The following is a 27974-nucleotide window of genomic DNA, read 5'->3' as shown; positions in this document are numbered from 1 at the left end:
TAGTCGTTCTTTTAACCAAGGAACAAGTTAAACAAGCCTTTATCAATTCTGGTGTATGGCAAATTGGCCTTGCTGATTTTGTGGGAATTATTGATAATCATTGCCCAAAAACAAAAATCTTCCAGTTTTTAAAATTGACTACTTGGATCTTACCTAAAATTACCAGACATGAACCTTTAGAAAATGCTCTGACAGTATTTACTGATGGCTCCAGCAATGGAAAAGCGGCTTACACAGGGCCAAAGGAGCGAGTAATCAAAACTCAATATCAATCAGCTCAAAGGGCAGAGTTGGTTGCAGTCATCACAGTGTTAGAAGATTTTAATCAACCTGTTAATATTATATCAGATTCTGCATATGTAGTACAGGCTACAAGGGATGTTGAGACAGCTCTAATTAAATACACCATGGATGATCAGTTAAACCAGCTGTTCAATTTGTTACAACAAACTGTAAGAAAAAGGAATTTCCCATTTTATATTACTCATATTCGAGCACACACTAATTTACCAGGACCTTTAACTAAAGCAAATAAACAAGCTGACTTACTGGTATCCTCTGCATTCATAAAAGCACAAGAACTTCATGCTTTGACTCATGTAAATGCAGCAGGGTTAAAAAACAAATTTGATGTCACATGGAAACAGGCAAAAAATATTGTACAACATTGTACCCAGTGTCAAGTACTACACCTGCCCACCCAAGAAGCAGGAGTTAATCCCAGAGGTCTGTGTCCTAATGCATTATGGCAAATGGATGTTACCCATGTACCTTCATTTGGAAAATTATCATATGTTCATGTAACAGTTGATACTTATTCACATTTCATATGGGCAACATGCCAGACAGGAGAAAGTACTTCCCATGTTAAAAAACATTTATTATCTTGTTTTGCTGTGATGGGAGTTCCAGAAAAAATTAAAACTGACAATGGACCAGGTTATTGTAGTAAAGCTTTCCAAAAATTCTTAAATAAGTGGAATATTACACATACAACAGGAATTCCTTATAATTCCCAAGGACAGGCCATAGTTGAAAGAACTAATAGAACACTCAAAACTCAGTTAGTTAAACAAAAAGAAGGGGGAGACAGTAAGGAGTGTACCTCTCCTCAGATGCAGCTTAATCTAGCACTCTATACTTTGTCTCTGTGTCTTATTCCTTTTCTCAAGTCTCTCGTTCCACCTAATGAGAAACACCCACAAGTGTGGAGGGGCAGGCCACCCCTTCACTCAATGTGAGGTATTCTGTTGTAATAGCGCAAAATGGACTAAGACATTTTCTCTCTTACCCTCTAGAATGTAGGCTTCAGAAGTGCAGAACTTTAGAATGCCTTCATGAATACTATAGTCCCAGCCCTTGGACCAATGCTTGGTGCATAGTAGTGCTCAATAAGTACTCTTCTGGTTCTCCTACTTCATCCCAAATCTCTCCTGCTCTGCCACCTCTTCCTTTTTAATATAGGCACAGATCTTTTTTTTTTCTTGGCCCCATCAATATCTCTACACATGGCGACCGCAGTCACTTCCAAGGCTCCACCTATACTTCAATAGGGATTAATTCCACTTCTACATAGTTAGCCTTTGACTTTCTGCTAAACGTTTTATCTCATTTCTCTTTTATACTACTCTACTTTGTGGAAGTCATATATGTATATATTTTAGCACCACTTTTAGACCTTGAGTTCGTAAAGGTAACACAATTAGTAAACTGTAGCACCTGGAAGATTCCCTTACACAAACCAGGAAATTTAAAAAAGTTTGATAAAGGAAACATTGAAGACAGTCTGATAAAACAGGTCACTGACAGGCAGCTATAATGAAGACGAGTACTTGGGTAAGGTGTGTGTGTGCGTGTGCGTGTGTGTGTGTATTCACCTGTGTGTATACAGATGCAATTCCATCATTTTGGGGAGTGGTAGTAGAAAACACCTGCAGAAGTCTAAAAAATGCAGAACAGGGGCCAGGCGCAGTGGTTCATGCCTGTAATCCCAGCGCTTTGGGATGCTGAGGCGGGTGAATCAGGAATTTGAGACCAGCCTGGCCAATATAGTGAAACCCCATCTCTACTAAAAATACAAAAATTAGGTGGGCATGGTGGCGCGTGCCTGTAGTCCCAGCTACTCAGGAGGCTGAGGCAGAAGAATCGCTTGAACCTGACAGGCAGAGGCTGCAGTGACCCGAGATCGCGCCACTGCACTCCAGCCTGAGCAACAGAGCGAGACTCCATCTCAAAAAAATTAAAAAAAAAAAAAAGAAAGAAAAAAAAATGCAGAAGAGGAAGAAAAAGAATTAGCCAGGCATGGTGGCACATGCCTACAGTCCCAGCTACTTGGAAGGCTGAGGCAGGGAGACTGCCTAAGCCCAGAAGTTTGAGCCTACAATGAGTTATGATCATGTCACTGTACTCCAGCCTGGGTGACAGAGCCAGGCCCTTAAAAAAAAAAAAACAGAGACAGAGTAAAAGAAGCTAGCAAGCAGCTGAATCTAAAATATTGGTAAAAGAGGGTTTTCTTAGAGGAGAAGTGAAAGGTACCTTCTGCTTGAAATAAAGAGGAGGGTTGGAGAGGAGCAGTAGAAAGAGGTAAGTGAGGAAAAGGGCGAAACAGGTTATTTAATAACTATGCTAAAAGGACTTCATTTTCTACACTGGCCTAGTTTCTTGATGGGAGCTTCAGAGTTAACATCTCAAAGGTGCTGTTTCCTCCTGACCAGCTGAGTTCTGACCTGTCATGCCTTTCCCCTGTTCAGTCATTTCTCACTTACCTGAACACAGGCCTCTTGTAAGCTCTCTGCCAACCATCCAGGGCTCTTTCCCTTGTTCCAATAAGGAGATCACTTGAGGCTTAGGAGTATAAAGTCCTGCTCACAAGAAAAGATATGGAACATGGTTATGCTGTGGGTAAATGAGATCCAGTCCCTTGATGATCAAGGAAGAGATGCCACTACAGGAACAGCCAAAGAAAGATGAAGACGAAGCCTCAACCACAGCCCACTGGAGTTGCCCATTTCCCATTCTTCCTTTTCATTTCAGCTCAAACCATTTGTTTGGTAATAAAGAATAGAAATTCAGCTAGTAACTTGAAAAGCAGCTGAGAAATTCACTGTGGAAGAAGCAGACATTCCAGAGGAGAGCTGGGAATCACTGGTACAGGTGCCCTTACCCATTGAAACAAGATTGCTGTAGTTCTCCAACATCACATCTCTGTATAAGTCCCGCTGAACAGGGTCCAGGCAGTCCCACTCCTCCTGAGAGAAGTCTATGGACACATCACTGAACATCACTGATCCCTGAAACAATAAACATATGTCTTACTTGCGTAATTAAAAAAATATATCAGCGACTACTGTGCTTGTACTGTGGGGTAATACAAAATGAGTAATTATATTGATGTCACTGAGAACCTGTATCTTTAGATCTCAGAAACAGATGCAAGAGTAGGAAGTTTATATTAAATTCCTGACTCTGCCATTGAAAACGACTAGAAATGATGACTAATCAAGTAGCAACAAGCATCCCTAGTGTCTAGATTGTGGTTTCTTTTCTTTTCTCTTTTTTTTCTTTTTGAGACAGAATTTCGCTTTTGTCACCCAGGCTAGAGTGCAGTGGCACGATCTCAGCTCACTGCAACCGCCTCCTGGGTTCAAGCAATTCTCTTGCCTGAGCCTCCTAAGTGGTGGGGATTACAGGCACGCGCCACCACACCTGGCTAATTTTTGTATTTTAAGTAAAGACAGGGTTTCACCATGTTGGCCAGGCTGGTCTCAAACTCCTGATCTCAGGTGATCCACCCACCTTGGCCTCCCAAAGTGCTGGGATTATGGTGTGAGCCACTGCACCCAGCCTAGATTGTGGTTTCTAAGTATCATTTTCAAATAAAAGAAACCAAGGTTCTTTGGGAAAGAACTGATTTCATGAAATCCACAAGAGCAAATTTTATAAAATGCACAGGATGAGTCTGAACGTCTTGTTATACCAAAAAGCAAGAAAGCAACCAAAAACTATTAGGATCATGCTGATAAGACTAGGGGCCAACTTGAAGACACTCCCACTGGCCAACACTGTTACAACTTGCACATCAAATTCTTATAATTTTTTTTATAATAGGATTTATAAATTTAGGGTTTGAAAATCTTACAAAAGTTATCTTAAGCCATTAAATAATTCTATCTTGACAGTGACACTGCAAAACTAATAAAATGAAGATACTAGAAATATTACATTAAAGCACAGGGAGATAAGGCACACATTGGGGGAAATCTAGAGAAAATGTGGTATTTGGGTATTTAGATGTTTTATTTGTATTTTTGTTTCATTAGCAACTAATGCTGAGGCATCTATTTAATAAAATAGATGTGGGCCGGGTGCAGTGGCTCACCCCTCTAATCCCAGCACTTTGGGAGGCCGAGGTGGGCGGATCACCTGAGGTCAGGAGTTCGAGACCAGCCTGACCAACATGGAGAAACCCCATCTTTACTAAAAATACACAATTAGCTGGACGTGGTGGCGCATGTCTGTAATCCCAGCTACTTGGGAGGCTGAGGCAGGAGAATCGCTTGAACCTGGGAGGCAGAGGTTGTGGTGAGCAGAGATCACGCCACTGCACTCCAGTCTGGGCGACAAAAACGAAACTCCATCTCAAAAAAATAAATAAATAAAATTTAAAAATAAAATAAAATAGATGTGTATTTTATTCAATAAAAAGAAAGCTTCTTCCCCTCCTCAATGTAGAAATTGGAACAAAGATAGGCCAAACCCCTATTAAGACATTTCCCATGGGATTAAAAACAAATCCCAGGCCGGGCGCGGTAGCTCACGCCTGTAATCCCAGCACTTTTGGGAGGTCAAGGCGGGCGGATCACAAGGTCAGGAGTTCAACACCAGTTTGACCAACATGGTAAAACCCCGTCTCTACTAAAAATATAAAAATTAGCCGGGCATGGTGGCGTGAGCCTGTAGTCCCAGCTACTCAGGAGTCTGAGGTAGAATCACTTGAATCTGGGAGGTGGAGCTTGCAGTGAGCCAAGATAGCGCCACTGCACTCCAGCCTGGGCAACAGAGCAAGACTCTGGCTCAAAAAAATAAAAATAAAAATAATAAAAAATAAAAACAAAAACAAATAAACCAAAAAAAAAAAAAAAAAAAAAAAAAACAACCCAAACTGTAGAATGCTGTAAGGGGGGTTGGGGGCGGGCTTGCACTGTATGTAAGTGTGATTAGATAATAATCTTCCAAGGAAACTTTCCATTGCTTTTGATGAATTTCCCTATTTTCTGCAGAGAAATCAAGAGGATAAAAAAAAATAAGAGAATATAATAAAATAGCATTATAGAAGTGAATAATACGTGTTCACTTGTACTGGTTGCACATCAAATTATATGGAAAACTGCAATGGACTGACCATATTAAAAATGTTTAGTCCAGGGGCCGGGCGCGGTGGCTCAAGCCTGTAATCCCAGCACTTTGGGAGGCCGAGAAGGGCGGATCACGAGGTCAGGAGATCGAGACCATCCTGGCTAACACGGTGAAACCCCGTCTCTACTAAAAATAAAAAAAACTAGCCGGGCGAGGTGGCGGGCGCCTGTAGTCCCAGCTACTCGGGAGGCTGAGGCAGGAGAATCGCGTAAACCCCGGAGGCGGAGCTTGCAGTGAGCTGAGATCCGGCCACTGCACTCCAGCCCGGGCGACAGAGCAAGACTCCGTCTCAAAAAAAAAAAAAAAAAAAAAGAATAACAGAATTAAAATATCACTTATAAACCCTAATGAATGAATCTAAAAATTATCAATAACTGGTAATATTACAAAAAGAAAGAGAACCAGATACAATGTGTATCCTAATAAAATTATGCATCATGACCTTATTATTATTATTTTTTTGAGTATCCAAGGTATATTTTATTGGTATAAAACCAAAATAAGATGAGGTAATTCTCTGGTCTACCAGTTAGCTATATAGACCTAAGTGAAAAAAACATTTTTGACCGGGTGCGTTGGCTCACGCCTGTAATCCCAGCACTTTGGGAAGCCAAGGCAGGTGGATCATGAGGTCCGGAGTTCAAGACCAGTCTGGCCAACATGATGAAACCCCATCTCTACTAAAACTACAAAAAAATTTGCCGGGTATGGTGGCAGGCGCCTGTAATCCCAGCTCCTCGGGAGGCTGAGGCAGAGAATTGCTTGAACCTGTGAGGTGGAGGCTGCAGTGAGCTGAGATTGTGCCACTGCACTCTAGCCTGGGCAATAGAGCGAGACTCCATCTCAAAAAAAAAAAAAGAAAAAAACGTTTTTGAGGAAAAAAGGAAAATGTTTTACTTATACAAAAAATACTAATTAGTTTTGTCAATAATTTATCTGACCAAAACAAAAATAGTTAAGTTTATCAAATAAGCAAAAAGTCAGTAATACTAGTGTTACAACTTCTGAAAAAATTCATAAAATTGAAAAGCAGAGAAAAATTTCTCAGGCCATCAATTTTTCTCCCTTATTAAGGGAGAAAAAAGGTCTTCACGATTCTGCTAAAAGACATCACCTAACAATGCAAGGGGTAGTCAGGGAATGTCTTAAATCTCTGTCCTATTGATGAATCATCCCCTTTGGCTCGTCCTATGCAGGAAGACTATTTAAGGTCACGATATACAGCAGCTACATGACCTGGTATAACACAACTATAATCAGTTTGCTTGTGCCTGATGCAAAAGTTCTCAACTCTTGGTCTGTGTTATGTCCAAAGTTATCCTTCATCTAATACATTCTAAACTACCCCCATGTGATCTTAGAGCGTCAATCAAGGCTACAAAAAAGATATATGTAAAGTTATTTTACTTATTTTTATTTTTTTGAGATGTCGCCCAAGCTGGAGTACAGTGGTGTGATCTTGGCTCACTGCAATCTCTGCCTCCCAGGTTCAAGGATTCTCCTGCCTCAGCCTTTTGAGTAGCTGGGACTACAGGAATGCGCTACCATGCCTGGCTAATTTTTTGTGTCTTTAGTAGAGATGGGGTTTCACCATGTTGGCCAGCCTAGTCTCTAACTCCTGACCTCAGGTGATCTGCCCGCTTCCGCTTCCCAAAGTGCTGAGATTACAGGCGTGAGCCACTGCACCTGGCCTTTTACAAATTCTTTAATTATTTTTCTGGTGGTAGAATTTTTCTACAATATAGATATTACTGGATAAGACTTAAAAGGTTCTTCTGTGCTCTGATGGTGTGATCTAAATGACTTATGCATTGGCTGAACCTTTGTAAACATCCATTATCACTATCCTTAATTCTGAGATAAAGAAAACTTGATGATTCACAGAAATTCCTTACAATCCAAACTTCCTAGTCAACCTCAAATTGGACTTCTCTCCAGGATGTTCTTACAGAGTTGCAGAGATCTGTATCAGCCACCAAACCCATGATCCCCAAAGCTGTCTAAACCAGATTTTGCAACAATCTAACATTTGGAACTACCAGCACCACATTTCATCCTATCTTACTGGAGAATGCTACTCTGTAGAGATAATCTTGGCTTTTCTATATTCCCATCTAAGTAACTTACACCTTCAACTTATCAAATAATGGTCCAGACAGGATAAGTTCATTTTACGAATCTTTTCTTGTTTCCTTGAGATAATTCATCCCCTATCAGTCCTTGGGAAAGAGTTGAAAAAAAGAGATGCTCAGGTATTTATGGAATGAAAATATTAATGCTGGTTGATTTATAAAAATAAAAGGGATATTTAGACATGGTATAGAATTATCTAGCTAAGAAGAAATGGGAACCAGGATTCTGAAGGGGAACTCTGTTAGCCAGAAATGTCAGGATAAGGAAAGCAAATGCTCATGTCTTTTGAAAAAAAATAAAAAACAAAAACAAAAAACAAATGTCAGGAAGGCAAGAAAAAGCATCAACTCACCTCAGCCATGGCTTCCAGTATTGCAGACGGTTAGTTTTCCTTGAGGCTGTTCTCCTGAAAAAGGATAGTGTTCTGAGATTGCATGACTGGGGAAGTAAAACCCTCTAGAAACCACACTAGAGGCCAGATAAAACTACCTCCATACTTCTTGGTCTTAAGATATAACTCTAGTTAGTGGCAATATGGAACAAATCTTACTCCTTCCTCAACCCTACAAACCCCAGGCTTTAGCTGCAGCAAGATGGATCCTGGGTAACTAGATCCAAGGGAAGACAAGGACCCAGATTCATTCTCCCTCATGCAAACAATCTAAGTTCCTGCCTTAGCCAAGGGATTTGGGCCAGACCTTGTCCCACCTCAGTGATGTTGCTCTGAACCCACGATTGAGCTACTATGGCCTGCCCTGAGCTACTGACCTACTATGACCCAAGACTGAGCTACCATGACCTCCTTTGCGGCCCTCAGGTCCCATCATACAAATGATGCCTTTTGGTCAGGAACATAGTGCACTCAGATCAGAAAGACCAAAGACTTCCCTAATCAAGTCTTTTTGTTTCTCAACCCTAAAAAAGTCAACTTCCCTCACCACATGCACACACAACACCCGCACCCACCCCTAAACACAAAGGGATGCAGGAGGCACTAATTCTTCTAGCTCTGTTTTATTTAAATATATATGCTTGTAATCCCAGCTACTTGGAAGGCTGAGGCACAAGAATCCCTTAAACCCGGGAGGCAGAGGTTGCAGTGAGCCGAGATTGTGCCATTGCACTCCAACCTGGGTGACAGGGTGAGACTCTGACTTAAAAAAAAGGAAAAAAAAAAAAAGGCTGGGCCTGGTGGCTCATGCCTGTAATCTCAGCACTTTGGGAGGCTGAGGCAGGTGGATCACCTGAGGTCAGGAGTTGAAGACCAGCCTGACCAACATGGAGAAACCTGTTTCTACTAAAAAAAAAAAAAAAAACAAAATTAGCCAGGTGTGGTGGCACATGCCTGTAATCCCAGCTACTCGGGAGGCTGAGGCAGGAGAATCGCTTGAAGGTTGCAATGAGCCGAGATTGTGCCATTGCACTCCAGCCCATGGGCAACAAGAACGAAACTCTGTCTCAAAAAAAAAAAAAAAAAAAAAAAAAAGAAAGAAATTCAATATTTTGCTGTTGCCAAAAGGTGAGGCTGTTTTTAAAAATATCTGTGCTCAAAGGACTCCTTTTAAGAGTCTCCTGAAAGGTGATCCCATTAGCCAACGAATGAAAACTTACAGAATAAACAGAATACTTCTGCCACTCCTCCAGACTATGATAGTCTTTAACAGCTATCAGTCAATTTAGATAGCTGTGAAATGCTCTAAGTCTATAATAATATGTAAGAAAAAAATTGTTATAAAGTACAAAACTTGTTATAAAGTACAAAAAAGGTAGGTGGATAAAAGTTTTTTTTTTTTTTTACATATAATTAGAGAGTGATTATATATGTGTTTTTTTCTTATCTTGTTTTTTATAGTTCTAGTATTAGTGGCTTGTTTCCATCTACACAGGATAAAAAGAATAAACTCGGGAAGTTTGAAAAAGCCAGAGACCCATCACAACAGTGGCCTCACACAATATCCCAAGATAAAAAGGAGATTCACTGCAGTTAGTACCCATACACAAAACCAAGTATAGAAATGGGATACAATAAAATAACAAATTAGGCAAATGTTCCAAATGAGAGCTTATTGCATACTGTGGGCACCACGCCACCCAGGTGTTAAGGCAAGAGACCTAGGGAACAAGCTGTTTTAGTATAATAAAATATATAGAATAAACATAGTTGTACTAAAAATAAATTATAATTATATATAAATATTATTAATCATTAGTTTGTAGCATTACTCCTTATTCCAATAATAATCTCTGTGCTACAATTATAACCTAAAAAAACCCAGGCCATACAGAGATAGAAACTAAAAGGACACGGTACAGAGATAAAAACTAAAGGGACACGGTAAAAAATGACCCAAACAAAAACGTGAGCCCTCTGTTATGCCCAGACAGGGCCACTAGAGGGCTCCTTGGTCTAGCGGTAGCGCCAGTGCCTGGGTAGGCAGCCTTTACTTAACAGACCAAGAAAAGGAGTCTCCCTTTCCCTGGGGAGTTAAAAAACACTCTGCTGAACCACCTCTTGTAAAAGGCCTGACATCAGTCAGGCCCACCCACAGCCATCCACAGGCCTAACCGTCTCCTTGTGATGCTGTGCTTCAGCGGTCACACTCATGGTCTTCTTTCATGTTCTGCCCTGTAAACCTGGCTCCGCCTTCTAAATAACAGTAACAAAATTAGTAAAAGTACTAAAGTCTTTAAAATACATTTTAAAAAAAAATGATGTAAACTGTCCCCTCTCTCTCTCTGCCTCGGCTACCAAACAGGGAAGGGCCCCGTCCAGTGGACACACGACTCGCATGACCTTACCTATCATTGGAGATGAGTCTCACCCCATACCCTGCCCCTTTGCCTTATACACAATTAAGTAACAGCATGACCAGGCATTCGGGGCCACTACCAGTCTCCGCGTTTTGGTGGTAGCTGTCCCCCAGGCCCAGCTGTCTTGTGTTCTCTTTGTCTTGTGTCTTTATTTCTACAATCTCTCGTCCCCACACACAAAGTGAAAAACCCACAGGCTCTGTAGGGCTGGACCCTACACATACTCAATCTATTATCACCTAGGAAGTAAACATTCTCTTAACAATATTAAACCCCTAATAATTATATAGCGATATTAAAAAGGGAGATTTAAGCTTTTTTTAAAAAATGCCTGGCTGGGTGCAGCAGCTCATGCCTGTAATCCCAGCACTTTGGGAGGCTGAGGCGGGCAGATCACGAGGTCAACAGGTCAAGACCATCCTGGCCAATGTGGTGAAACTCTGCCTCTACTAAAAATACAAAAATTAGCTGGGTGTGGTGGTGGGCGCCTGTAATCCCAGCTACTTGGGAGGCTGAAGCAGGAGAATCAGGAGGAGGTTGCAGTGCGCCGAGATCACGCCACTACACTCCAGCGGGGCAACAGAGCAAGACTGTATTTCAAAAAAAGAATAAATAAAAATTTAAAATACCACTAGCCCAGGTCAATGTATCTTAATAACAGGGGGATGAGCTGTAGTAAAACTGCAGACCATGCAAAAATTTAAAGTACACATCTTGTCCAATAAATGAACTGACTTACAAAAATTAAAATCTATATTAAAAATAGAAACTTATATGTCTGATGAAGTATAAAAAGAGACTCAGTCTCATGATCAACAGCTTAGGAAAGTTGAATGCACATTACTAAGTGAAAGAAGCCAATTCAAAAAGACTACATGCTGTATGATTACAACATTCTGGAAAAGGCAAAACTATGGAGACAATAAAAAGATTAGGGCTGGGCGCGGTGGCTCAAGCCTGTAATCCCAGCACTTTGGGAGGCCGAGACGGGCGGATCACGAGGTCAGGAGATCGAGACCATCCTGGCTAACACGGTGAAACCCCGTCTCTACTAAAAAATACAAAAAACTAGCCGGGCGAGGTGGCGGGCGCCTGTAGTCCCAGCTACTCGGGAGGCTGAGGCAGGAGAATGGCGGGAACCCAGGAGGCCGAGCTTGCAGTGAGCTGAGATCCGGCCACTGCACTCCAGCCCGGGCGACAGAGCAAGACTCCGTCTCAAAAAAAAAAAAAAAAAAAAAAAAAAAAAAAAAAAGATTAGGAGCTGACAGGGAGGGAGGATCAGTCAGGGCACAGAGGCCTTTTAGAGCAATGGAATTAATATGGATGACATCATAATGGAGACACATGTCGTCATACATTTGTACAAACCCATGGATGTATAACACCAGGAGTGAACCCTAATGTAAACTATAGACTCTGAGTGATAATGATGTGTCCACATGGGTTCATGAGTTGTAATAAATGTACCACTCTGGTGGGGAATGTTGATGACGGGGGAGACCATACATGTGTGGGTGAAAGAGGCATATGGGAAATCTCTGTACTTTCTGCTCAATTTTACTGTGAACCTAGAAGCACCCTAAAAAATAAAGCACATTAAAACAAATAACAACAAAAAAGTAAGTCCTGTCACATGCTACATGTTTGAACCCTGAGGACATTATGCTGAGTCAGGGATTTAAGCAATGTATTTAAAATAACTGGTGGCTCAAAGAATAAATTGCAATGGAAGTTAAAAATATTTTATCAGGTCAGGGGATTGAGACTATCCTGGCCAACATGGTAAAACCCCATCTCTACTAAAATACAAAAAAAACAAATTAGCTGGGCGTGGTGGTATGCACCTGTAGTCCCAGCTACTTGGGAGGCTGAGGCAGGGGAATCACTTGAACCCAGAAGGCAGAGGCTGCAGTAAGCTGAGATCGTGCCATCACACTCCACCTGGTGAGAGAGCAAGACTCCTTCGCAAAAAAAAAAAAAAAAAAATTGGCTGGATGTGGTGGCTCACGCCTGTAATCACAGCACTTTGGGAGGCCGAGGCAGGTGGATCACGAGGTCAAGGAGATCGAGACCCCGTCTGTACTAAAAATACAAAAAATTAGCCGGGTGTGGTAGTGGTTGCCAGTAGTCCCAGCTACTCGGGAGGCTGAGGCAGGAGAATGGCATGAACCTGGGAGGCGGAGTTTGCAGCGAGCCGAGATGGCACCACTGCATTCCAGACTGGGAGAGAGAGTGAGACTCCGTTTCAAAAAAAAAAAAAAAAATTAAACTGAATGATAATAAAAAATAACACATCAAGTTAATTTATATTAAAGCATTTAACTAATTCATTATTATATTATATCCCATTACTACTTGGATTATTGTTGTGTGTCTACTGACTGACTAACTGCAGTGAATCCTCTTTCTATCTTGGGGTATTGTGACTGGAAAGAAGCCAGTCACAAAAACACAAATACTATTATATATGATTCCACTTACAGAGGTATCTAAGGTAGTCAAACTCATAGAAACAGAAAGTAGAACGGTGGCTGCCAGGTGCTGGGGAAAGAGGGAAATGGGACATTGTAGCTTAATAGTTATAATTCAGTTTGCAAGATGAAAAAGTTCTAAAGATCTGTTGTACAACAATATGAATGTACTTAACACTGGAATGTACATTTAAAAATTACTAGCTTGGTGTGGTGGTTCACACCTGTAATCCCAGCACTTTGGGAGGCCAAGGTGGGTGGATCACCTGAGGTCGGGAGTTTGGGACCAGCCTGACCAACATGGAGAAACCCCGTCTCTACTAAAAATATAAAATTACCTGGGCTTGGTGGCACAGGCCTGTAATCCCAGCTACTTGGGAGGCTGAGGCAGGAGATCACTTGAACCTGGGAGGCGGAGGCTGCAGTGAGCCGAGATCGCACCATTGCACTCCAGCCTAGGCAACAAGAGCAAAACTCCATCTCAAAAAAAAAAAAATATATGAAGATGGCTGGGCATAGTGGCTCATGCCTATAATCCCAGCACTTCGGGAGGCCAAGGCAGGCGATCATGAGGTCAAGAGTTCAAGATCAGTCTGACCAACATGGTAAAATCCTGTCTCTACTAAAAATACAAAGTAGCCAGGCGTGGTGGCACGCGCCTGTAATCCCAGCTACTCAGGAGACTGAGGCAAGAGAATAGCTTGAACCCAGGAGACAGAGGTTGCAGTGAGCTGAGATCATGCCCCTGCACTCCAGCTTGGGTGACAGAGTGAGACTCTGTCTCAAAAAAAAAAAAAAAAAAAAAGATTAAGATGGTAAATTTTATGTTGTGTTTTATACCACAATTAAAATGTAAACAAAATCACTAAAAAAAAAAAAAGCAAGCTGGGCATGGTGGCACGCTGTCTGTAGTCCTGGCTACCTGGGAGGCTGTGGTGGGAGAATCACTGGAGCTCGGGAGGTCGAGTTTGCAATGAGCTGTGACTGCGCCACTGCACTCCAACCTGGATAATAGAGTGACAGGCCCATCTCTTAATAAAAAAAAAAAAAAAAAAAAAAAAGGAAAAATTTACATATTCAATGAGGTATAAAAAGGGACCCAGTATAATGATCAGTGGCTCACATTCCAATGAGCTTATTTTGTGGAACCAAGTCCCAGGTACCAAACACTAATTAATTAATTGAGCCCTCAGCCTTTAAATTAAGTCTGTGGTTGGTTTAATTTTCCTCTTATCAGATATTGGCAATTTTTGTGTTACCTCATATTTTAAGTTTTGTTAGAGATTTATTAATTTCATTAATTCCCAAAAATAAGCTTTTGCCTCTTTTAATTTTCTTCATTGTACATTCATTTTGTATTTCAATATATGCTCGTTATGTACATCAAAACAGGTATACCTTAAATATATGCAATACAAAATAAACTAAAAATTTTATATTTAGGCTGTTATTATTTCCTAGATTTTAATTTTGGGGGTTTAACTTACCAGACTTTTCCTTAGCTTCTTGAGATGAATACATAAATCATTAATTTTTCAACATTCATTTATTTATTATTCTTTTTTTTTTGAGATGGAGTCTCACTCTGTCGCCCAGGCTGGAGTGCAGTGGCACAATCTTGGCTCACTGCAACCTCCGCCTCCCGGGTTGAAGCAATTCTCTGCCTCAGCCTCCTGAGCAGACGGGATTATAGGCACCTGCCACCATACCCGGCTGATTTTATATTTTTAGTAGAGATGGGGTTTCACCATATTGGCCAGGCTGGTCTTGAACTCCTGACCTCATGATCCACCTGCCTCAGCTTCCTAAAGTGCTGGGATTATAGGCGTGAGCCACGGCACCCAGCCAACATTCATTTTTTTCTAACATATGCATTTACAGCTATATATTTTCCTCATATTCAGCTTTAGAAACATAATTTTGATGTTATTTTTCACTATCACTCAGTTTAAAATATTTTAAATATCTACTGCAATTTATTCTTTGAGTCACCAGTTATTTATAAATACATTGCTTAAATCCCAAACATTGGGATATTTCTTTGTGTTTTTTAAATTTAGAAATGGGGTCTTGCTATATTGCCTAGGGTGGTCTCAAACTTCAGGGATCAAGCAATCCTCCTGCCTTGGTCTCCCAAAGTGCTGGGATTACAGGCATAAGTCACCACACGTGGCTGGGATATTTCTAATTATCTTCTCGTTATTGACTTCTAGCTTAACCTACTCTGGTCAGGAAAGTTACAGTATTATTTCATTCCTTTGAAATTTATTGAGACTCCCTTTGTGGTCCAGCATATGACCAATTTGGATAAATGTCTCATATTCATTTGAAAAGCATGTATATTATGTAGTTGTAAGGTACACTGTTCTATACATATCAATCAGGTCAAGTTTGTCAATCACACTGTTCAAATACCATATAGCTTTATTGGGTTTGTCACTTGTTCTATCAGCTATTGAGAAGAGTGCTAAAAACTTCCCACTAAGATTGTGACTTATCTACTACTTCTTTTAGTTATGTCAAATATATTTGAAGCCATTTTACGAAGGCATATAAATTCAGAACTGTTACATCTTACTGGTGAATTGATCTGTTTATTATTATTATTATTATTATTATTATTATTATTATTATTATTATTTTTTGAGGCAGAGTCTTGCTCTGTCGCCCAGGCTGGAGTGCAGTGGCCGGAACTCAGCTCACTGCAAGCTCCGCCTCCCAGGTTCACGCCATTCTCCTGCCTCAGCCTCCCGAGTAGCTGGGACTACAGGCGTCCGCCACCTCGCCCGGCTAGTTTTTTGCAGTTTTTTGTAGAGACGGGGTTTCACCGTGTTAGCCAGGATGGTCTCGATCTCCTGACCTCGTGATCCGCCCGTCTCGGCCTCCCAAAGTGCTGGGATTACAGGCTTGAGCCACCGCGCCCGGCCTGATCTGTTTATTATAAACTATTCCTCTTTATCTCTAGTAAAGCTTCTTGTTGTAAAATATATTCTTGTCATAAAGTCTGCACTGCAGTTTGGAATACGGATTGATACCACTATTTCAGAAAACTGTCAGTATCTACTAAAGTTGAACATATACATAACCTATGACCTAGCAATTTCTCTCCTAGAAATACACCCAAGAGAAATGCATTCATATGTGCACCAAAAGACACATACAAGAATGTTCCCGGCAGCATTTTTCATAGTACCCTCAATATGAAATCAAATGCCAATCAATAATAGAATGGATAAGTAAAATGTGTTATATTCAGGCGGGCACGGTGGCTCATGTCTGTAATCCCAGCACTCTGGGAGGCCGAGGCAGGCGGATCACCTGAGGTCAGGAGTTTGAGACTAGCCTGGCTAACATGGTGAAACCCCGTTTGTATTAAAAATACAAAAATGTTAGCTGGGTATGGTGGCATGTGCCTGTAATCCCAGCTACTCGAGAGGCTAAGGCAGGAGAATCACTTGAACCCGGGAGGCAGAGGTTGTGGTGAGCTGAGATGGCGCCATTGTACTCCAGCTTGGGGAACAAGAGCGAAACTGCCTCAAAAAAAAAAAAGAAAAGTGTTATATTCAACAATAATAATATGTTCACTATATTCATTATATCACCCATAACTAATGTGCAGCAACATGGATGAATTGTATATATTTATACTACACATTATTACAGAATGCATTCATATTACATATGAAATACAATATTGAGCAAAAGCAGCCAAGCATCATGTCTAAGTGAGATTGACAGTAGGAAAAAAAAGTGAAAAAAAAAGAAGCCAAGCAAAATTCAAGTATAGGTAAAATGAGTCTATGGCCATAGAAGACAAAAAATAATAGTTATCTTTGGGAGAAGTGGGTAGTGAGTGAACTGGACAAGACTTGGGCTTCTGTAGTCAGTAATGTTCTACTTCCTTGTCAGATTTGAGGTCTGGTTAAAGGAATATGCTCACTTTTATACAAGTCATCAGGTCATATACTTTGATTTTGTACTTTTCAGAATGTATGTTTTACATATCTATATCTATATATTTGAGACAGGGTCTTACTCTGTTGCCCCAGCTGGAAGACAGTAGTCCAATCGCGGCTCACTGCAGCCTCAACCTCCCTAGGTTCAAGCAATCCTCCCACCTTATCCCTGAGTACCTGGGACCATAGCAGCATGTAACCATGCCTGGCTAATTTTTGTACTTTTTGTAGAGATGGGATTTCACCATCTTGTCTGGGCTTGTCTCAAACTCCTGGGCTCAAGCGATCTGCCCAATGGGCCTCCCAAAGAGCTGGGATTATCATCATGACTGGCCCAGAATGTATGTTATACTTCTAAAACAACATGATATATCATGGTATCAGCAGTTTCATTAAAGATTAGAATACCAAATGACTATGTGTTAGAATACAAGATTACTATTATGTTTATAAACTGTCAGTAGGAATTTAATTTGTAAAACTATATTGTAGATCAGTCCAGCATTACCTAGGAAATTTGAAGATGCAAAATGTACTGTATGGCCCAGGAATTCCTTCATACACTTATATCCTAGGAAGGTTTGCATGTGTATATACTAGTACATGTGTAAAAACATTTTCACAGCAGCCCTGTCATACAGGAAATAACCAATGTCTGAACTGCAGCTATGTATAACAGCGAGGGTAAGGCTAACAAATATAATATTTTTTTTTTATTTTTTATTTTTTATTTTTGAGACGGAGTTTTGCTCTTGTTGCCCAGGCTGGAGTGCAATGGTGCAATCTCTGCTCACTGCAACCTCTGTCTCCTAGGTTCAAGTAATTCTGCCTCAGCCTCCTGAGTAGCTGGGATTACAGGCATGTGCCACCACGACTGGCTAAGTTTTTTGTATTTTTAGTGGAGACTGGGTTTCTGCATGTTGGTCAGGCTGGGCCCGAATTCCTAACCTCAGGTGATCTGCCCACCTTGGCCTCCCAAAGTGCTGGGATTACAAGCGTGAACCACTGCGCCTGGCCCAAATATAATATTTTACAAGAAAGCCAAGACTCAAAACAACATCATACAGCACAATTTCATTTATATAGTGTTAAAAAGGTAAAACTAAACTATATTGTTTAGAGATAAGCAGATATGTGGTAAAAACAAAACAAAACTTTTTTTAAAAAGTCAAGAATAACGAGTACCAAAGTCAGGATAAGTGTTACCTAAAGAGGGAGGTAGGGTAAGTTTACTCTGGTGGAAGGACTAGCGGGCCCTTCTGGAGTGCTGAAGCAAGCTTTTGAGCAGAGGGTCTCTTTATAATTACTTCTTAAACTATATGTCTGTATTTTAACTAGTTTTCTGTATTATGTAATACGAAGGGATTAAACAAAGAAAACCAAATATAGGCCAGGAGCAGTGGTTCACACCTGTAAACCCAGCACTTTGGGAGGTCTCACCTGAGTTCAGGAGTTCAAGAACAGCCTGGCCAACATGGTGAAACCCCGTTTCTACAAAAATATAAAAATTAGCCAGGCGGCCGGGCGCGGTGGCTCAAGCCTGTAATCCCAGCACTTTGGGAGGCCGAGACGGGCGGATCACGAGGTCAGGAGATCGAGACCATCCTGGCTAACACGGTGAAACCCCGTCTCTACTAAAAATACAAAAACTAGCCGGGCGAGGTGGCGGGCGCCTGTAGTCCCAGCTACTCAGGAGGCTGAGGCAGGAGAATGGCGTAAACCCGGGAGGCGGAGCTTGCAGTGAGCTGAGATCTGGCCACTGCACTCCAGTCCGGGCGACAGAGCGAGACTCCGCCTCAAAAAAAAAAAAAAAAAAAAAAAAAAAAAAAAAAAAAAAAAAAAAAATTAGCCAGGCATGATGGCAGATGCCTGTAATCACAGCTACTCAGGAGGCTGAGGCGGGAGAATCACTTGAACTCAGGAGGCGGGGGTTGCAGTGAGCTGAGATCTAGCTATATTGCACTCCAGCCTGGGTGAGCTGAGATCGCGCCATTGCACTCCAGCCTCGGCAACAGAGCAAAACTCCGTCTCAAGACAAAAAAAAAAAAAAAAAAAGAAAAGAAAAGAAAACCAAATATAAGAACCATACATATTTTTAGTGAAAATACAAGATATGAAATGGTAAATGTCATAAGATTCCAATCTTGAAAGTAATGTATGTGTGCATAGGAAACTCACTAGAAAGAAATAGACCAAAATATTACTGGGTTATTTCTGGATAGTAGATTTACTTTTGCTGTCTGTATCCCCCTATTTTCCAAATTATTTGGAATTGTGTGGGTGTTTGTGAGACAGAGGAGGGGGGAGTGTGTGTGTGTGTTTAAAAAAACAAAACTTTAGCACACTGGGAAAAGTGTTCTATTTTCTAACTTAATAAGTGAACATTTTGTAGAAACAAGTAACAGACTACTGGGCTCTCTGCATCCACCCCAAGGCTTCTCATCATTTTCTTGAATAGAAACTTGTAAGAACCAGGTCACTTGCTGAGTCTGTGTTAACCACGACTATCCAGAGAAGAGAAGCAAAAAGGAAACCCAATGCACCTTGTATTTGGTTTGGTCAACAGTCATTCTTCCTCTGGGTAACTCTCTGAGGACAGCAGAGCTGAAGAAGAAAGGAATCATGAGATGCCAGGCCTTTCTTGTGGCTCAGACTGAGCAGATCAGAGGTCATTCTGGATCTACAGCTACTATCTATGAAGAGAAGAAGGGATGGGGGAGGTCAGAGAAGTGTAGGCAGCCCGGCACGGTGGCTCAAGCCAGTAATCTCAGCACTTTGGGAGTCGTGGCAGGTGGATCACCTGAGGTGGGGAGTTCGAGACCAGCCTGACCAACACAGAGAAACCCCGTCTCTACTAAAAACACAAAATTAGCAGGGCGTGGTGGCGCATGCCTGTAATCCCAGCTACTCGGGAGGCTGAGGCAGGAGAATCGCTTGAACGGGGAGACGGAGGTTGCGGTGAGCCGAGACTGCATCATTGCACTACAGCCTGGGCAACAACAGCAAAACTCCATCTTAAAACAAAACAAAACCAGAGAAGTGTAGGATGTCCTGAGCATTCTTGGTATCAGATGGGTGATGTCTCTCCTCTCCATGAGAATCTGTCCTGACCTCACAGGGAGAGCTGGCGTCACAAAGACAGTCACAAGCACCCCATACCCAATGCTGCAGTCACCTAGCCACCATGGGGACCCACATACACCTCCACAGGCACACCTCACCCAAACAATAACACTATATATGGTCACACAATCATTGTCCCACATCTACCTTGAGGATACACAGTCACACTCGCACGTTTATAGACCCCTCAAACATAGCACCATTCAAAACCAGAGTGCCACAGATAGTCACAATATCACACTCACTACTGAGCCACACAGTTACAGTTCCCCCCTCCCCAGGACCCCTACTAAGCACTACACACAATCACACATTCTAAATAACACAATGACCATTAGGACGCACATACTGTCACCCCGGCACTATTACACGCACTTTCCAACCCAGACACAGTGCTACATAAAGTTACATGGTCACACTCTCACACTCTCACGTTGTCACTCAGTAAGGCATCCAGTACACTTAAGCGCTGCTAACAGTCATACAAACACAATTACACACGCACCCCGCAGAGTAACACACAGTCACAGCCTCATCAGATTGTCTCCACACACCCTCCACAATGTCACGCAAAGTTACACAGACACACACAATCAGTCCCAACACGGGACACAGTCACACCTACACACACAGCCTTACATTGTTACAATTACACAACCACAACGAGTATATAAAATCACACCGGCCCACACAGCAAGGCACAGTCACATAAGGTAACACTCACACACGTTAAGTCCACGCCTCGCGCCTGCCTGCCCCCTACACCCTCCATCAGCCCGACCAACTCATACATGTCTGACACTCCAAACCAGCCTGGTCAGTCCCTTCAAACTCCCAGGCACGCACCTGCGTGTCCCAGCCGAGCCCGCAAGACCCAGGCCGCTCACCGCGCACTTCCCCTACCCTTGAGGCCGAGGGTCCAGCAGGCAAATGAAACGGCTGCCTTGGACTCGCGGGGACCTCTGGGAAATACAGTCCGGAGTAGGACCGCGCCGAGAAGATGGCGCCCGGTCCTTCGGGTTCGTGCCGCTGCACAGTTCGGGGACATCCCTGCTCCCCACTCCGAACAGCTACTCTGCGTCTCTGTGATCCAGACACAGGCTCAGAGTGAAACTGCCATAGAACGCAGGCCCTGCACTCTGAAGACAATCTTCCTCCATGGTACTGGCCAACCCCAGGGAGTTCCCTGAGAAACAGGAAAAGGTCGCCAGTTTCGGGCAAGAAGTTGATTAGAGCCGCAAGGATTTCTGGGAACTGTAGTCTAGAGCCAGAAGGGGTGAGACTCTGGGGCAAGTAGAAGGAGGTCCCTTAAATGACTTTCTCCCCCAAGCGGACCCACAATGCAGAGCGCACCCAGGACCCCGGACTCTACTAGGCGTTATAACCCTCTCCGAGAATGCTAGACTGATTAAATCGTCATTTTTGCCTTCGTCCGTGGATGAGCCACATACTGTGTGATTGCATTTATATGAAATATTTAAATTAAGCAAATCTACGGAAAAGGAGTAAGTTAGAGTTTTTTAGGACTAGCAGGATTAGGGGAACTGTGAGTGGTAATAGCTAAAAGGTTCTTTTTTGGGGTAATGCAAAGCTTCCTGAATTAGATAATGATGTTTGCACAACTCTGAATACTCTAAGAATGACTGAATGCTACACCATAAACGAGCTAATGATATGATTTGTAAATTATATTTGTGTGCATGTCTTTTAAAAAATCAACTTTACTGAAGCATAATTTAGATACAACAAAATGCCCTCATTTTAAGTGAACCGTTCGATAAGTTTCAACAAATGTTGAAATCCTTGTCACCGCCATCATAATCAGGATAGAGGACATTTTTTAAAATTAAAAAAATTTAAGCTTTTTAGTTAAATTTATGTGGGTATATAGTAGGTGTATATATTTATGGGGTACATGAGATTTTTGATTGTTTCGTACAGGCATGCAATGCGTACGAATCATATCATGTAAAATGGGGTGTCTATCCCCTCAAGCATTTATCCTTTGTGTTACTGGATATTTAATTTTTTAAATTTTTTAATTTTTTGAGTTGGAGTCTAGCTTTGACACCGAGGTTAGAGTCGCAGTGGCGCGATCTCGGCTCACTGCAAGCTCCGCCTCCCAGGTTCAAATGATTCTCCTGCCTCAGCCTTCCGAGTAGCTGGTGTTACAGGCGTCCGCCACGATGCCCGGCTAATTTTTGTATTTTTAGTAGAGACAGGGTTTCACTGTGTTGGCCAGGCTGGTATAGAACTCCCGACCTCGAACTTCTGACCTCGTGATCCACCCACCTCGGCCTCCCAAAGTGCTGGGATTACAAGCGTGAGCCACCGCGCCCAGTGCATACAGAATATTTTTATTCACCGCCCTCCGCCCCCCACATTATTAAGTCAAATCCCACCTCCCCATCCCTATATCAGGCATCTATTGACTATTCTAAGGAATGAGCAGTAGTATCAAATTATGTTTTTAATTTGCATTTCCTGATGTCAATGAACTTAGCATACTTTAATATACTTATTTGCCATTCTTTTATCTTCTTTTGTGACATCTATTGAAAATATTCGGCCGGGCGCAGTGGCTCAGGCCTGTAATCCCAGCACTTTGGGAGGCTGAGGCGGGCAGATCACCTGAGTTCGGGAGTTTGAGATCAGCCTGACCAACCTGGAGAAACACTGTCTCTACTAAAAATACAAAATTGGCTGGGCGTGGCGGTACGTGCCTGTAATCCCTGCAGGAGAATCACTTGAACCCAGGAGGCAGAGGTTGCTGTAAGCCAAGATCACACTGTTGCACTTCAGCCATGGCAACAAGAGCAAAACTCTATCTCAAAAAATAATAATAATAATAAATATTTTCTTATTTTAAAATTGGTTGTCTTATTAGTGAGTTGTAACAATTCTTTATATGTTTGGGTAAAAGTCATTTGCCAAATATACATATTGCAAATTGCAAATATTCTCTCCCTGCCTGGGGCTTACCTTCTCAGTTTTTGGGTTTTTTTTTTTCTTTTTTTTTTTTTTTTTTTGAGACAGGGTGTTGCTCTGTTGCCTAGTCTGGAGTGCAGTGGCGTGAACACAGCTCACCACGGCCTTGACCTCCTGGGTTTAGTCGATCCTCCTGAGTAGCTGGGACCGCAGGTGTGCACCACCACACCCAACTAATTTTCTTGTGTTTTGTGGAGATGGGGGTCTTGCTGTGTTATTACAGATGTGAGCCACTGTGTCCAAACCTCAGTTTCTTCATGATGTCTTTCAAAAAGTAGTTTTTACTTTTGATGAAATCCAATTTCTCATCTTTAAAATGTGCTTCATGCTTTCTGGTCTTTCTAAGAATCTTTGTCTCCCCTAGTGTTGTAAAGAACTTCTCCTTATTCTAAATGTTGTGTAGTTTTAGTTTTTATTTTTGGTCCATCAGCCACTTGAAGTTAGTTTTTGTGTATGTGAGGTAATGTTCAAAGTTATTATTTTCCAGATGGAAATTCAGTGGTTCTAACATCACATGTTAACAAAACTATCATTTTTCTCTTGAATGACCTCAACATCTAAAGTAGGCAGGATAATGCTCCTCCCAAAATACCCACATGCCAGTTCCTGGGACTTGTGAATATACTATGTTACATGGCAAGGGGAATTAAATTAACAGGTAGAATTAAAGTTGCTACTTAGCTGACCTTAACATAAGGGGATTATACTGGATTGTCTGGTTAGACCCAATGTAATCACATGGGGTCTGAAATGAGGAAGAAGGCATAAAAGTCAATGTCGGAATTGTGTGCTGTGAGAAAGACACGACCAGCCATTATTGGGTGTAAAGATGAAAGGAGCCGGCCAGGCACGGTGGCTCAAGCCTGTAATCCCAGCACTTTGGGAGGCCAAGACGGGCAGATCAGAAGCTCAGGAGATCGAGAGCATCCTGGCTAACCCGGTGAAACCCCGTCTCTACTTAAAAATACAATACAGGTGGGCGCCTGTAGTCCCAGCTACTTGGGAGGCTGAGGCAGGAGAATGGTGTAAACCTGGGAGGCGGAGCCTGCAGTGAGCTGAGATCCGGCCACTGCACTCCAGCCTGGGTGACAGAGCGAGACTCCGTCTCAAAAAAAAAGATGAAAGGAGCCCATGAGCTGAAGAATGCAGGCAGCTTCTCCAACTTGGAAAAATGAAAAAAACAGATTCTCCAGAGCCTCCAGAAAGGAATGCAGCTTGCAAAGTTTTGATTTTAGAGCAGAAAAATCTCATTTTAAAAAATTTTTAATTTGTTTTAAATTTTTATTTATTTATTTATTTATTTGAGACGGGGTCTCCCTCCATTGCCCAAGTCAGAGTGCAGTGGTGCGATCTCGGCTCACTACAACCCCTGCCTCCTGGGTTCAAGTGATTCTCCTGCCTCAGCCTCCCTAGTAGCTGAGATTACAGGCAACCACCACCACACCTGGCTAATTTTTTTTTTTTTTTAAGTAGAGACAGGGTTTCACCATGTTGGCCAGGCTGGTCTTGAACTCCTGACCTCAAGTGATCTGCCTGCCTTGGCCTCCCAAAATGCTGGAATTACAGGTGTGAGCCATCGCACCCAGCCTGTTTTTTTTTTTTTTAAGAGACAAGGTCTTGCTCTGTCACCCAGGCTGGAATGCAGAGGTATGATCATGGCTCACTGCAGCGTCAAACTCCTGGACTTAAGCATCCTTCTGCCTAGGCCTTCTGAGTAGCTGGGACTATCGGTGTGCACCACCACACCTGGCTAATTGAAAAAAGAAAAAATTATAGAGAGCGGGTTTAGCTATGTTGCCCAGTCTACTCAAACTCCTGGCCTCAAGTAATCCTCCCACCGTGGCCTCCCAAAGTGCTGGGATTACAGGCATGAGCCACCACAACAGCTGCGTCATCCCAACCCCTCTCTGGGCCTGATCATATAAAGAGGGCTTGCATTCCTCAGACAAAAAGTTTCTTTTCTTTTTCAACACTATGCGAAGTGAGATAAGCCAGACCAAAAGGACAAATATTGTATGAATCCACTTATATGAGGTGCCTAGAATGGGTGTATTCATAGAGATAGAAAGTAGAATTGAAGTTACATATAACCTCATGAGGTTATTATATGAGGTATGTGATAAAGCCTCTATACTTAAAACAGTGTGCTATTTGTGTGTGGTCAGACAGACCAAGGGAGGAGGATGGGAAATATAGAAGTAAACATCCACAGCCAGGCGCGGTGGCTCACGCCTGTAATCCCAGCACTTTGGGAGGCCAAGGCGGGTGCATCACCTGAGGTCAGGAGTTCAAGACCAACTTGGCTAACATGATGAAACTCCGTCTCTACTAAAAATACAAAAAATTCGCTGGGTGTGGTGGCACGCGCCTGTCATCCCAGCTACTCAGGAGGCTGAAGCAGGAGAATCGCTTGAACCTGGGAGGCGGAGGTTGGAGTGAGCCAAGATCGAGCCACTGCACTCCAGCCTGGAGCAAAACTCCGTCAAAGAAAGAGAGAGAGGGAGGGAGGAAGGTCCACATAGATGCTTAGCAGCTCAAATAAAGGTAGCAGCTCAAATCACCACAGTCACATCATAAAGTTTTATGCAGCCGGTATACACACAGCAGAAAAAAAAAAGAGGAAGCTCTCTGCAGAATGACATTAACTCTAGAATATATAAAAAAAATGGAAAGTATAGAACATACAGTTTGTATATATGTATATATATACACATATAATTTGTTTAAAAAAGAAAAGGAAATCAGATTAGATATAAGTATTTGTTTTTATGCACTAAAAAAAGAAAAGATAGGAAAAAAGAAGTATTGGAAACGTGAACCAGAAACAATACCTATAGTGGTAACCTATAGTGATTGGGGTGGCGGGGGGAGTGAGACTTGATATGTCTTTTTATACAGTTGCATAGGAAAAACAAACTGGTTTTAAAAAATATACTCTCACAACACTCAATACTTCCAGAATGTTTCATTTCTAACACAAAATATGTGGAGTTTTTCTGACACCCCTTCTCCAACCCTCCCTACCTGGGTGTCCTACAATTGAATTCAAGTCTGACACTAACCTGAGTTAGCACAGACCTTACAGGTTAATTGCTCAGTCCCACAAGACTGCCCACCTCTTCAGATGCCAATGACAACTACTAAGTCACCTGATTACCAACAACTGTCCAGTTTGCCTGAAAATTAGAGGTTCTCATCATCCCCTTCTTGGATTTGATTCTACCAAACTTTTAAGGGAGAACAAATTCCAATATTTCTCAAACTAATCCAAAAAAATTGAAAGGGAAGAAATTTTTCCAAACTGATTCTGTGAGGCCAGCACCGCCCTCATACTAAAACCAGACAAGGACAGAAGAAAGAAAACTACAGGCCAAGATCTCTGATAAACACAGATGCAAAAATCCTCAACAAAATACTAGCAAACCAAATCCGATAGCACATCAAAAAGATTATACATGATGATCAAGTGGGATTTATCCCAGGGAAGCAAAGATGGTTTAACATATGCAAATTAATACATGCAATACATCACGTTAACAGAATGAAGGACAAAAATCATATGGTCATCTCAATAGAAACAGAAAAAGCATTTGACAAAATTCAACATCTCTTTGCAATTAAAAAAAAAAAAAAAAAAAAAAAACAACTCCCTGGCCAGGCACGGTGGCTCACGCCTGTAATCCCAGCTCTTTGGAGTCTCACTCTGTCACCAGGCTGGAGTGCTGTGGCTCGATCTCAGCTCCCTGCAACCTCCACCTCCCGGGTTCAAGTGATTCTACTGCCTCAGCCTCCAAAGTAGCTGGGACTACAGGCATGTGCCACCACACCCAGCTAATTTTTGTATTTTCAGTAGAGACAGGGTTTCACCATGTTGGCTAGGATGGTCTTGATCTCCCCACTGAGGTGATCCACCTGCCTCGGTCTCCCAAAGCGTTGGGATTACAGGCGTGAACCAAGCCAAGACTATTATTATTTTTATTGTTGCTGCCTGCTATAGCCATGCTTGAGGTAGCTAGGGTGGATGCTGATGGAGATTAAGGGGATTAAAATATCTATACCCCCCAAAGCCTCCTACCAGCCATTTCAAAGGGGATGCTTAGACTTCTAATCCCTCTTCTATGGTATCTCCTAGGAGAGGATTGTACTAACCCAACTTCTAACCTATTTCCTAATGTGTTTTCAACTATTAAAAATTGTACCTCCCTTCCTGCAGGATACTACCTATTGTGACATAACTCCCTCTTGCCTAGTGGTTTCACCCAGGAGTGAACTTGGATCCCAGTCCACCCTCCTCCTGAGTGGTGCCTCCAAAAAATAGATTGTACGATCCTAATGCCTCCAGTTATCTTCCTTATTTCTCTCAGGATCCCTGGCTTCCTTGTTCCCCCCATGGTTTCTTCTAGTGAATCATTGTTTTCTGCAGTGTGCCGTAACCAAGGGGTAACTTAACTATTATAAATATAACAGCCGGACGCGGTGGCTCACGCCTAATCCCAGCACTTTGGGAGGCCGAGGTGGGTGGATCATTTGAGGTCAGGAGTTCGAGACCAGCCTGACCAACACGGTGAAACCGCGTCTCTACTACAAACACACAAAAAATTAGCTGGGTGTAGTGGCGCTTCCCTGTAATCCCAGCTACTCGGGAGGCGGAGGCAGGAGAATCGCTTGAACCTGTGAGGCAGAGGTTGCAGTGAGCCGACATGTCGCCAGTGCACTCCAGCCTAGGCAAGACTCCGTATTAAAAAAATTAAATAAATACATAAATAAATAAAGCTCCAGATCCTATCTTCAGGAACTTTTTCTTCTTGGGTATAAGCGTGGCCAAACTATGGTAACGGTCTTGCATTCTACGTGAAAATCCTTGCCTTACTCTAGTCAACCCTGCAGGAGGCGGACTCCTCTACTGTACGGAATCGATAAGCATCCAAGATGGCGGCCCACACGAATAAACACCATAGGGCGCTGTTATATTCTCTGCCCGATAGCGCCGATTACGGAAACTGCACGACGTCTCTAAAGATGTGTCTGCGCCCTGTTGACTGTGGGCGGAAATTGCTTCCAAGTTAATTTAGAGCAT

General features: G+C 42.3%; 1 protein-coding gene across 2 annotated transcripts in view; it reads right to left on the bottom strand.

The window, feature by feature from the left end:
* The window catches only part of ZNF383 (zinc finger protein 383), a 33402-nt gene extending 11649 nt beyond the window's left edge, over positions 1-21753 (bottom strand). The window contains exons 1-5 of one of the 2 annotated variants that reach the window (XM_010385657.2): positions 20756-21753; positions 19330-19479; positions 7901-7954; positions 3164-3290; positions 2766-2861 (exon numbers count right to left, since the gene is read on the bottom strand). In XM_010385657.2, the coding sequence (XP_010383959.1) occupies positions 2766-2861; positions 3164-3290; positions 7901-7909 (232 nt within the window). In that variant the 5' untranslated portion in view covers positions 7910-7954; positions 19330-19479; positions 20756-21753. The remainder of the gene's footprint in view (positions 1-2765; positions 2862-3163; positions 3291-7900; positions 7955-19329; positions 19480-20755) is intronic. The other variant, XM_010385658.2, reaches the window with a different exon arrangement.
* Positions 21754-27974: the final 6221 nt, after the last annotated feature.

Source organism: Rhinopithecus roxellana, chromosome 12 (genome assembly GCF_007565055.1).
Source record: "Rhinopithecus roxellana isolate Shanxi Qingling chromosome 12, ASM756505v1, whole genome shotgun sequence".
NCBI classification, from domain to species: domain Eukaryota; kingdom Metazoa; phylum Chordata; class Mammalia; order Primates; family Cercopithecidae; genus Rhinopithecus; species Rhinopithecus roxellana.
Note: the sequence above shows the minus strand (reverse complement) of the source record. Positions and strands in the feature narration are given on the sequence as shown.